Consider the following 13,416-nt stretch of genomic DNA (forward strand, 5'->3'; position numbering starts at 1 on the left):
TGAGATCATAACTGATCTGATAATGATAGTCTTCCACCTCTTCATGGACTACTGCAAATGCCTTGAGACGTCTTCAGTATAAATGAAGTTTTGATTGTCAGTTGTGACAAAAGTGGAAGTCATTACCCCACATTGTTTGCGAAGCAGCAGTGATTTTAGACAAGTCGGTTAGTTATTGAGTGACACGAAGGTGGTTTCAGTGTCGTGATCCTCAAAATCTTCCTGGAATATTGAACACTTGATTAATTGTTAAGAGGATCTCCTACGCAGAAGACAAGGTTCCCAGTGAATTTTTCTGGAGACAGCTATGCAGACATTGATAAACCTTAAACTTCTTGCATGTAAGTAATTCTCTGCCACTGATCTAGCCTGTAGAAAAAATGTTCCAAGGGCAGGATGAGACCAGCTAATGCCATCAGAATTCTCGCCATCCCACCTCATCTTCATCTATAGCCAAACCTGGTACCAGAAGTTACAAATGCTCACAAATTCATCTTGGTGAACAGAAAATTAGTATGGGTTAACTCAGCATTCAGATTTTCCTTTTTAGATTCTAACAATTTTGGCAGTCTGTGATTTACTTTGTTGATTTGTGCATGTCTAGACAAAGCTAAGCACAACAACTCTTGACCTGAATGGTGAAAATCTTTCTGTCTGCAGGAAACTATATCTGACAGTTAAGCTGTGCTGTTTGAATAGCAGGAAACCTCTGTTAAGAAGCAATAGAATCAGGAGTTTCAAGCTGTAATAATAATGCACTACAGATTAATTTAATCTGACTCCCAAATATTAAGAAGGCACTTAATTGCATTTCCCTTTTAATGTTAGATTGAAATTTATAGTGAAAATGTGGCATTGTTAAACCAGATCTAAAACAAAACTGATTAAAAGATTTTGTCAAATACAAACTTTATCAAAATGAAAACAGAAAAGCTACTTTCAAAAAACTGGATTTACTAACTGAATTTATGAATTATTTAAACTGTGCAAAAAAACTGACTTTTTATCCTCTCTTAATTTCCCCTCCCCTCTTGAAGGAGCTGAAAATCTTGAAGTACAATTCCAGGTTTACTAGATTAATTTAAAACGCCAAAAGAATCTTTGTTATACAACAATCACAGGCAATAATGATGAAATAGGTATCCTGAACAAGTACAGGCATTATTATACACAATGTAAGTTTGTATATTTTAACTCAATCCAACATATTTAACTCAGTTTAATCTTCTGACTGTGGCATTCACTCTGATAAGCTTTTAAACATGGACTTGGGAAGGCAGTTCCTCTTAATTCTGGATTTGGCTGCACAGGTCACAGCTCAGGTTTATGGTTGTAATTTCCTCGTCCAAGTAAAAGTGTCACTGACAGGCATAGACCGCAGATATATGTAGACACACCCTTGGCATCTATTTCATAGCTAGACTTCTTTTATTACAGAGCTACATTACCCTTCCCAATTCTCCAGAACTCTGATATTTTTCTCTCTCAACATAAAGTATTGAGTTCTTTAGTTGACCAGAGCAGAACAAATGCCTGCAGCCTCCAAGTCAATTTTCCTCTCACGTACTTATGTTTTAAAATCCAAAACCAACCAATTTTCATTTACAGCATTGTTCCCCATGTAGCAATTATCTCCATAGCAACAACAAGGTTTTCTTGCTTCTAAAAGACTCCCATCTGGGTCAACAGAGCAAGTATTGTTTGGAAGCACTCACAACTCTCCTAGCTGGTTCCAAATTCCAAATGTTATTTGTAATCATACACAGTTTGTTATATTGTGAAGGATTTTGATAGAGTAAATGAAGAATGACTATTGCCTCTATTTAACAAATCATTCGCAAGTATTCGAGAATTTAAAGAAGCAAGGAAAATGGTTGTTTTAAAAAATTACATTGGGGTTGTTGCAATGTGAAATATTTAGCTGCAGACTAATTAGAGAGAGAGGGAGATTGTGTTGCATCTATTCAGGAAAAAAGATAAGTAGTCAAAATAGGCTACACACAGATTTGTGAGTAAAAATGAAGCAATCGGATTAACTTTGGATTGTATTGGCATTATGGAGAAAACTGCCTCTTTCTGTGCAAAACAGCAGTTCAAGCAACAAAGTATTTTGACAATGTGTAGTTGTGTAAAAATAATGCAAGGTGTCAACTGAAGAAAGTAGTTGAACTGAAGGCTCAAATAAACATTTAGAACTACGATAGGACATCTGTTCAGTTGCTACTGGTGTAAAATCACATGAGAAAATCTACACAAGTAACGGTGGATCTCACTTGCCACCACTCTCCTGAAAATGAGCTTAATTTCAGTTAAGTGATAGTATCATTTACTTAGGTCTTCTGCATTAGATCTGAAGATAGATTCCAGCAGGCAATAACTACTACCGTGCATTTGATTTTGGCCTTCTGGAATACCTGCCATACCATCCCCCAGTTATATGACTCAGCTGTTTCAGCATAACTCCTTCCATTTCACCATTAATCTTTCCATAAAGAATTATTTCCTGACTCTTCATCCTAACTTTGGTTTGTGTAATCCTGAACCTGCCCCCCATTATATTTTCCATGCAAGATTTGAAAGTATATACTCAGAAATGGCAGTACTTCTGGGGTCGAGGCAACAAAACTGTGCATACTAATTAATCAATTCTAGGAATTGGCCTTGGTATAATAAAGGACACAGAATCCCTTTTATTAGAACAGTACATTCTGTACTTGGTGTCATAAATTTCTGTTAATAATGCTAAATAAATTTAATTTAAGCATTTTCTTTTCACTATCTGTTATATATAATCATATTTGTTAAGTATTGCTGGGAAAAAGAGACATATGGTAGCAAGAATGCCAAATTTGAAAGGGAACAACAATTTAGACTGCAGGAGACAAGGAACCTGATGGATGGGCATGTAGATTCTGGCTAAGGTATTGCCAGGGAGAATGCACAATGGAACAGTTAATCCCCAAGCTTTTTTAAATTCAAATCAGATGATTGTGGTTAGTCAAGCTTTGGTTTAATTGATAAAACTGCAATATGTTAACGTGTTCTTTCTTTTTGCAAAGCTCAGAGCCCAGTGTGTGAATATGTTCAGTTCCTAGCAAGCCTCAATGAGCTACATTTTATCAGCCAGGCTTGCAATGTCAATTAAGTTGGCTACTGAATTAACACTAGCGCAAAAAGGCATGGGCTTAAGGCCATGTGATAATGGGAACTGCAGATGCTGGAGAATCCAAGATAGCAAAGTGTGAAGCTGGATGAACACAGGGAACCCTGCAGCCCAATGGTATCAATGTGGACTTCACAAGCTTCAAAATCTCCCCTTCCCCCACTGCATCACAAAACCAGCCCAACCCGTGCCCTCCCCACACTGCATCCCAAAACCAGCCCAACCTGTCTCTGCCTCCCTAACCTGTTCTTCCTCTCACCCATCCCTTCCTCCCACCTCAAGAAAAAACCGCACCTCCATTTCCTACCTACTAACCTCATCCCGCCTCCTTGACCTGTACGTCTTCCCTGGACTGACCTATCCCCTCCTTACCTCCCCACCTATACTCTCCTCTCCACCTGTCGTCTTTTCTCTCCATCTTTGGTCCGCCTCTCCCTCTCTCCCTATTTATTCCAGAACACTCTCCCTATCCCCCTCTCTAGGCCCGAAACGTCAGCTTTTGTGCTTCTGAGATGCTGCTTGGTCAGCTGTGTTCATCCAGCTTCACACTTTGTTAGCCTGGGCTTAAGGCCATCATGCTTTGGTCCTGAAATATCTCCAATCTATTCAATAACCTTGGAAGAGAAAGGTTCCTCACAAATTTGAGCAATAGGTGAAATTCAGCATTTCACACTGCTATCAAACAATATCTGGAGAAGTGGTATTCCCCACTCGAGTCACAAGAGTTATACAGCACAATAACAGACCTTTTGGTCTAACTAGTCTGTGCCGACCAGATATCCTAAACTGATCTAGCCCCATTTGGCCCATATCCCTCCCTATTCATATACCCATCTGGATGCCTTTCTATATGTTGTAATTGTACCTGCCTCCATCACTTCCTGTGGCAGCTTGTTCTATGTATGCAGCACCCTCTGTGGAAAAAGTTGCCCTTCAGATTCTTTTTAAATCTTTCCCCTCTCACCTTACACCTATGCCATCTAGTTTTGGACTCTCCCACCCTAGGAAAAAGACCTTGGCTATTCACTCCATCCATGCCCCTCATGATTTTATAAACCTCCAAAAGGTCACCTGTCGACCTCCAACACGTCTAGGAGAAAGCCCCTGCCTATTTAGCTTCTCCCTATAGCTGAAACTGTCTAATCTCAACAACTGCCTTGTAAATCTTTTCTGAACCCTTTCAAGTTTAATAACATCTTTCCTGCAGCAGGGAGACCAGAATTCAACACAGTATGCTAGAAGTGGTGTTACCAGTGTTTTGTACTGCCACAACGTGACATCCCAACTGTTATACTCAGAACTCTGACCAATGAAAGCAATTGTGCCAAACATCTCCTTCACTATCCTGTCTACCTGTAACTGCACTTCCAAGGAACTATGCATTTGCACCCTCTGGCCCTTTTGTTCAGCAGCACTCCCCAGGTCCCTACCGTTACATGTATAAGTTCTGCCCTGATTTTCCTTACTAAAATGCAACACCTCACATTTATCTAAGTTAGACTCCATCTGTCCTTCCTTGACCCATCGGCCTATCTGATCAAGGTCCTGGATCAAGATCAAGAAACTTTCTCCACTGTTCTCTACACCACCACTTCTGGTGTCATCTACAGACCTACTAACCATACCTCCTATATTCCCATCCAAATCGTTTATAATGACGAAAAGCAGTGAACCTAGCTCCAATCCTTGCAGCACACCACTAGTCACAGACCTCCAATCCAAAAACAACCCTCTGCCACCATCCTTTGTTCCTACCTTCAAGACCTAGCCTTACTAATCGCCCCACCATGTGGAACCTTGTTGAACATTTCGCTAAGTCCATATAGACAACTTCTACTGCTCTGCCCTCATCGATTTTCTTTGTCACCCCTTCAAAAGACGTAATCAAGTTAGTGTGACACAATTTCACATGCCTTGGCCTCTAGTCTTCCTCCACCTCACCTGTAACTGTCGATGCTCCAAAATCTCAGCAAGGGTCCTAGCCAATCACTTCCCTTGCTTCCCACAAAATTCTGGGATACGCCTCATCAGGCCCTGGGGATTTAGCTACCTTTGCACATTTTAAGACCTCCAGCCCCTCTGTAATATTCTGTAATATGGATACTTTCCAAGACATCATTGTTTATTCCGCCATCTTTCCTAGCTTCCATGTCCTCCTTCACAATAAATATTGATGTGAAATATTAATTTAGTACCTTACCCATCTCCTGTTGGCCCATATTTATTGATTACTGAAGGTGGCCAAGCCAAAAACATTCTTTCTAGTTCACAAGTGAGTTCTGTAGTCTGTGAATTTTATTGTTGCTGTGATGCCAGCTATGTTGGCTGTATGATCCAACAATTGATAGATCGTATCAAACAGAACGGCTCCTCAGCTTTTTGCACCAGGCAATGGGTTGACTGTATTCAATCAGTCTATGCTTGCAAATCTCAGAATATAGAGTTCGACATTACATATGAGTTCACAATTGGACAGAACCTATTTAAAAATTCCTATTTTAGTAAAAATTACAGCACCTACAGCATCTGATTACCAGTCAGATCAAATCACCCTTGCTGTGTATTTCATTTTAGCCTGATGGAAGATGCATGACGATATGCAAGGTCCTGACCTTTGAAAGCATTAAGAATAGACTACATCATACTATATTTTGGCTGTGTCAATTTGTTAAGTTTCATAGCAATTTCTAATGTGAAGCCTAGTGCTACCATCCGAAACTCTTCTCATTAACTCCTGGCCACATCCCCATTTTTTTTTTTGCATCTGTGTAATTTCACATTTATCCTCATCATCCTTTTTCTGCCATGCATTTGGCTACTCATTAAATTTGTCCAAATAACACTAAAGCATTGTCTTCTCATAAATATAAATTGTTGTTCCTTTTCAGATTTTGCATGTAAATTCAGTTTTATCCTGATTAGTGAAAACTAAAAAGCTAGTCCAGTATTTTTTTTTCAGGCAGTGAAGTTCCATATTTGTTAAGTTAGAATTGAAGAAGCCATTTTTTTTTCACCCAGAGCACCTGATGAAAATGTCATTAGAAGATCTCCGAGAATTCCTTCAGGAAATTATGTCAAAAAACTTTCAATATGATGATGATGTTGTTATTGAACAACTGGAAAGGTCCATGGTGGAGCTCCGGAAATTGAAGCTGGAACTTCCTCCGCCAGGTATGTAACAATTCTACAAGCGTTTAGCTTATTCATCTGTTAACGTTCATCTTAATTTTAAGTTTCAAAAATTTATATGTAAAATGGAATATGTTCAGTTCTTTTTCAAGAAGCATTTTATTTCAATTTTTTAATTAACACAAGACTTTGCCACTTTACCTTCCACTGTAGCGTTCATTTTTCTTCTTTGCTTTGGTGCAGCTATTAACCATACATCACTTCCTATCTCAGGAGAAAAGTTAATATCCTAAACTACAGATTTCTCCTGAAAGATTAATTTCAGGCAGTGTTCCTTCTCTCACATAAATAATGAAAGGATGGCCTTGACTACTGCTCAACACTAGCCAAGATGGAGATCGTTATGAGTTATTTGGGGAATTAACATGCCACATCTTCCATTTTTCAGTGGTTTACAGAAGAAGTTTAGTTTTCTGCCTGTACTTTGAGGCAAGTTAAAGCAGTTAGAATAGAAATGTAGTAACAGTTGACCTTGAGCTTAAAAGTCTAAGAATCTTGCTTTAAATATTTGTACGAAAGTGTACATTTAATGGGCATTCATCACCCTTTTCAAGTTTAATATGGACTTAGACAATATGTGAAAGCGAGAAACTGATTGCAAAGTTGTTGCTGAGTTACTGCAAAGTAGCTGCTAAAACCAATACCAGTAATGTAGTAATAGCAGATATATGAAATAATAATAGCAATAAGTTCCCACTTCACACTTAGTGTAAATTACATGCATGGTATATCTAAGTGTTAACAAATCGATTGCCTTACTTAAGTAGCTTTTCATCTATTAAGTCCCTTCCCCTTTTCTGAGTTCAGGTTTAATCCCGCTAGCTTCTGGTTCTCAGGCACTTTAAGGGGAACTGTGAATTTCTCCTAAGATTTCAGAATTTTTGTGTTTTCAGTATCACTTGCAACAAATTGTCAGTTTATTATTAGAATCTCTCATGCTTGGTAACTGTAATTTATATTCTGGTTATACTGTAAAAGATTAAAGGATTTATTGAAATTTTGATGGTGTTTTCGGGATCATATTCTGTGATTTGGTCCATTTTTCAATAATAATTGCAAACAAGCAGCCTTAACAACAATGTTACATGATCATGCTATGGAAGATATTTAAGATTTATTTGCAAAACCTCCTGCTTTTAATCACCCTGCCGAATAAAATTTTTCTTCATCTCTAATATTTTTGTTACTAATAATTTAGTGCTAAACAAAAGTTTTAAAATATATTTTTAATGTATTCATAATTTTGCTCCTGAATTAGTCACAAGGTGATATTTTTAATTCCGGCACCCTCTACAACAGCCTGATGAAATGACAACTTGGGTTCATTGGACAGTTTTAAAACTGCATTTCCTACTGGCACAACAAGATGACTGCTATCCCACAAGGTTCTTTAGAGCTTCCATATATTGTCATAGGTTGGCAGGAGCCATTTAGCCCATTGAGTCTGTATTTCCACCATTTGGTGAAACTATGGAGCATGAATTATTTACTAACCATTTAGGTGATGATGGAATACAGAAAGAACCATAGGCAAAAGCTTGTAGAAGACTCCATGAGAGGTAGCATTGCAGTATGAATTAAAGTATAAAACTAAAATAAGATTTTGATAGATTACATGACTGAGCAGCCTTTGCAAAGCTCAGGAAAGCCATACAATTCAAATTAAATCCTGAGTGTCCACTAAATTACTGTGAACTCAGGGATAAATTGGAGCTAAATGGTTCAAAACTGAGTCTAATGGACAGCAACATCCCATGGTGACCCCTTTCCACTCTAACTTGATCATGCGATGTTTACCTATTTACTGCAGACTGATTGGGAGGCAGTGGTCTAGTGGTATTATCATGCCAGGGTGGCTCAGTGTTAACACTGCTGTCTTAGAGCACAATGGACCCGGGTTCAATTCCACCTTCAGGCAACTGTCTGTGTCTGCATGGGTTTCCTCCCACAGTCCAAAGGTGTGCTGGATAGGTGGATTGGCTATGCTAAATTTCTCATGGTGCCCAGGGGTGTTTGGGTTAGGTATTGTTAGACAAGGGAAATGCAGGGGTAGGGGAATGGGTCTGGGTGGGATTTCTTCGGTAAGGCAGTGTGGACTTGTTGGGCCAGATGGCTTGTTTCCACACTGTGGGGATTCTATGATGTATATACTCCTGCACACTTCAGTGGAGTGGACTGTCATATTTCCTGCCACATATGATCAAGTTGCACCCAAGTAGCAGTGGGTGCTGGGTCAATTCTTAGTTTAGACCTGAGATTGATACATTTATGTTAACCAAAGGTCTTAAGGGTGATGGGGAAAAGGTGGGTGTGTTGCAAGGTCATAGGTCCTCCAGAGTTTCATTGAATAACTAAAAAATTTTAGGAGTGCCTTTTCCTCTTCACCATTACTGCTACATTTTTAGTTTAGGATTGCTCTGTTTATTTAAGCGTGTCACTTATTTAAATTTTTTATTTTGAAGAACATAGAACAATACAGCACAGTACAGGCCCTTCGGCCCACGATGTTGTGCCAACCTATTATCCTACCCAAAGATCAAACTACCCTACATACCCTACATTTTACTATCGTCGATGTACCTGTCCAAGAGTTGCTTAAATGTCCAAAACGTATCTGACTCTATTACCACCGCTGGCAGTGCATTCCATGCACCCACCACTCTCTGTGAAAAGAACCTGCCTCTGACATCTTCCCCTACACCTTCCCCCAGTCACCTTAAAATTATGCCCCCTCGTAATACTCATTATTGCCCTGGGAGAGGATCTCTGGGTATCCACTCAATCTATGCCTGTCATTGTCTTGTACACCTCTATCAAGTCACCTCTCATCCTTCTTCGCTCTAATGAAAAAAGCCCTAGCTCCCACAACCTTTCCTCATAAGATCTGCCCTCCAGTCCTGGCAGCATCCTGGTAAATCTCCTCTGCACCCTCTCTAAAGCTTCCATATCCTTCTGATAATGAGGTGACCAGAACTGACCATAAAATTCCAAGTGTGGTCTAACCAGAGTTTTATAGAGCTGCAGCCTAACCTCACAACTCTTAAACTCAATTCCTCTACCGATGAAAGCCAGCACACCATCTGCCTTCTTTACAACCCCATCAACTTGGCTAACAATTTTGAGGGATTGATGGACTTGGACCCTAAGATCCCTCTGTTCCTCCACACTGCCAAGAATCCTGCCATTAATCCTGTATTATGCATTCAAATTCGAACTTCCGAAATGAATCACTTCACACTTTTTTCAGTTGAATTCAATCTGCTACTTAGCCCTGCATCCTGACAATGTCACGTAGCGACCTCCACAGTATCCACAACTCCACCAACCTCTGTGCCATCAGCAAAATTACTAAGCCATCCTTCCACTTCCTCATCCAAGACGTTCCTAAAGATCACAAAGACCAGGGGTCCCAGAACTGATCCCTGCCGAATACTACTGGTCACTGAGCTCCAGGCTGAATACTTTCCATCTGCTACCACCCTCTGTCTTCTATTGGACAGCCAGTTTTGTATCCAGACAGCCAAATTTCCCTGAATCCCATGCCTCATTACTTTCTGAATGAGCTGACAATAGGGAACCTTATGAAATGCCTTCCTAAAATACATGTACGCCACATCCACTGCTCGACCTTCTTCAATGTGTTTTGTCACATCCTCAAAGAATTCAATAAGGCTTGTGAGGCATGACCTGCCCCTCAAAGTCATGCTGACTATTTCTAATCAAACTCTGCTTTTCCAAATAATCATAAATACTATCTCTCAGAATCCTCTCCAATAATTTTCCCACTACAGAAGTAAGACTGACCGGTCTGTAATTCCCAGGATTATCCCTGTTCCCTTTCTTGAGCAAGGGAATAATATTTGCCATGCTCCAAACTTTTGGCACTACTTTAGTGAACAGTAAAGATGCAAAGAACATCACCAAAGGCACAGCAATCTCTTCCCTCACTTCCCGTACAAACCTTGGGCATATCCCGTCTGGCCCAGGGGACTTATCTATCCTCATGTTTTCAAAATTTCCAGCACATCCTCCTTCCTAACATCAACCTGTTCAAGCATATCAGCCTGTTTCACACTATCCTCACAAATGTCAAGGTCCCTCTCACTAGTGAATACTGAAGCAAGTTAAGAACCTCCCATACCACCTCTGACTCCGCGCACAAGTTCTATCCACTGTCCCTAATCAGCCCGACCCTCACTCTGGCCATCCTCTTGCTCCTCACATAAGTACAGAACGCCTTGGGGCTTTTCTTAATCCTACCCACCAAGGCTTTTTCATATCCCATTCTCGCTCTCCTAAGTCTATTCTTCGGTTCCTTCCTGACGACCTTGTAGACCTCTAGAGCCATGTCCTAGCTTCCTTCTTCCTCTTGACTAAATGTTCTACATGTCTTGTCATTCAAGGTTTCTTCACCTTACCATCCCTTCCTTGCCTCAGTAGGACAAATCGATCTAGTACCGGTAGCAAGTGCTCCCTAAACAGCCTCCACATTTCTGTTGTGCATTTCCCTGAGAGCATCTTTTCCCAATTTATGCTGTGCAGTTCTTGCCTGATAGCATTGTAATTCCCCCTCCCCCAATTAAATACTTTCCCATATAGTCTGCTCCTATCCCTCTCCATGATTATACTAAAGGTTAGGGAGTTGTGATCACTGTCACCAAAATGCTGTCCCACCTAGAGATCTGACACCTGGCCTGGTGCATTGCCAGGCACCAAATCCAACATGGCCTCCCCTCCAGTGGGTCTGTCTACATATTGAGTCAGAAATCTTTCCTGGACTCAGATGAGGAAAAACTGCTGCATCCAAACTATTTGCACTAAGGAGGTTCCAGTCTATATTAGGGAAGTTGAAGTCAACTATGACAACAACCCTGTTGCTTCTTCACCTTTCCAAAATCTGCCTGTCAATCTGTTTTAGCTATTTAGTTGTGCATGCAATGTAACTTAAAGAGCCAACTTGTGTGCACCCTGTTCAAGCAGTTTAGAAGGAACAATGCTCCAGCTCCTGTTCATGTACTATTGAATATTTTTAGGTGTCATCTACCACCTTGTGGTCAGTTTTAGATATTGCATCTAAAATGTTGGTAACCAAGTCAGTCTTTGTGCTCCTGACCTTCTGATGCTTCTGTTATAAAAAATTCAAAAATGCCTTGTAACAAGGAGAAGGAATTAGTGTTCTATATCAAAGTCTTTTAACCAGAAATCAAAATATAACCCTGAAACATTGACTCCATACCTCTCTCCATTTGCTGAGTGTTTCTCCCATGTTGATGTGGATTTTCTGTTGGCCTGAAAGCCATTACTCCAGAGTAGATAGGAATTGGGCATGGGGACCCTGCAGAATCTTCATTATAGCACACTGAAGGAATTGTCCAAGAAATTGAATATTTCACTAGGCAATTCCCCTCTGCCTGGAACCCTCCAATAGTCTCTGCTTAAATTGGGGAATTTGAAGGGCTTTGAAATTATGTAAAATGGTTACTCAGGAAAAGTTGGATTTTTAAATAAATAGTCAAATTCCTGAATAACCATTCAGCAGACCCTACATTTATCCCACACCCGGAGCTACACTTCATGCTAATGCCTAACGCCAATCCTGCCAGACCTGACCTGACCTGACCTGACCTGAATCAAAATCTCATCCATCCCCCCGCCACACCAGATACAGGCCCTAACTCTCCATCCCTCAGCCTTCCCCACTGCTGAATCTGACTTAAATTCTGCTGGACCCAACTCCTTACCCACCCCTTGTTCAGAGTGGAGCCAACCCACACCGACCACTGCCAGATGAAACCTAATCTCATCTTTTCTCCCTCCAACAAACCGAACCCAAAACACCACCCCACCAGCTGAACCTCACCTGATCTGATGTGAGCTGACCTCCACCATCACTGGACGTGACCCTGACACTTGACACCCCCACCTACCAGCCCCACCCCTAATGGAGCCGACCAACCTGAAATCCCCAATGCCCCTTCTCCCCTGCTGTAATGAGATTTGTACTGATTGACCTTCTCCTGCCAGACCCAAGCATCCTGCCCCACTGGACCAAACTCTTCCATTTTCTGACCTTCTCATGATTTTTAAACTTTCTGTTAAGTCAATTTTAGCCTTCTCCTCTCTGATGTAATCAGTCCCAACGTCCCCAATCTTTCCTCATATCTGAAGTGTCTCATCCCTGACACCATTTCCATAAAGCTCTTCGGCATTCTTTTCAATGCATTTACATCCATCCTCTAGTGTGATGTTTAGGATTGTATATAGTTGCTGTGGTCTGTCTAGTGTCTTATCTTGCATCAGTATAGAATTACAGCATTATAATATCTTGTACTTTGTGTTCCTATTTCTGAAGGTTAGAATTATTTATGCTTTATACCACCTTTAATGACTTGAGTATATAAACACCCCATTCTCTCTGCTCCTGCACACGCTTTAGAATAGTAACATTTATAACATCTCTCTGTATTCTTTGTACCAAAATGCATCACCTCACACCTCTCTGCATTGAACTTCATCTGCTAGCTATCCACCCATTCCACTGACATGTCAGTTTCCTTTTGAAGTTCTACACTGCCCTCCTCACAATTCACAAATCTCCAAACATTTTGTCATTCATAAACTTTGCGATTGTCCTCTACACCCCCGGATTAAGATTGGCAAGGATGCTACAGTCAAGAAAGCACGCCGATGCCTCTACTTGCTCAGACGGTGAAGGAAATTCGGCATGTCCACAATGACTCGTATCAATTTTCATAGATGCACCATAGAAAGCATCCTACATGGATGCATCACAGCTTGGTATGGAAACTGCTCTGCCCAAGACCACAAGAAATTCGAGAATTGTGAACATAGCCCAGTCCATCATGCAAACTAGCCTTCCTTCTGTTGACTCTGCCTATAGTCCTGCCTCAGGAAAGCAGCCAACTTAATCAAAGACCCCTCCCGCCCTGGTTACGCTGACTTCCACCCATCCTTCCCATCGACAGAAGATATCAAAGTTTGAAAACACATACCAACAGATTCAAGAACAACTTCATTCCTGCTGTTATCAGACTAATGAACAG

The 13,416-nt window shown here is 40.7% G+C and overlaps 1 protein-coding gene across 5 annotated transcripts in view; it reads left to right on the plus strand.

The window, feature by feature from the left end:
* LOC125459510 (uncharacterized) overlaps nt 1-13,416 on the plus strand; it is a 230,005-nt gene that overhangs the window by 184,022 nt on the left and 32,567 nt on the right. For all 5 annotated transcript variants that reach the window (XM_048546013.2, XM_048546016.2, XM_048546015.2 and 2 more), the window contains one exon: nt 6,182-6,334. In XM_048546013.2, coding sequence (XP_048401970.1) covers nt 6,182-6,334 — 153 coding nt within the window. The remainder of the gene's footprint in view (nt 1-6,181; nt 6,335-13,416) is intronic.

The sequence above is a fragment of the Stegostoma tigrinum genome, chromosome 17 (assembly GCF_030684315.1).
Source record: "Stegostoma tigrinum isolate sSteTig4 chromosome 17, sSteTig4.hap1, whole genome shotgun sequence".
Classification (NCBI taxonomy): Eukaryota; Metazoa; Chordata; class Chondrichthyes; order Orectolobiformes; family Stegostomatidae; genus Stegostoma; species Stegostoma tigrinum.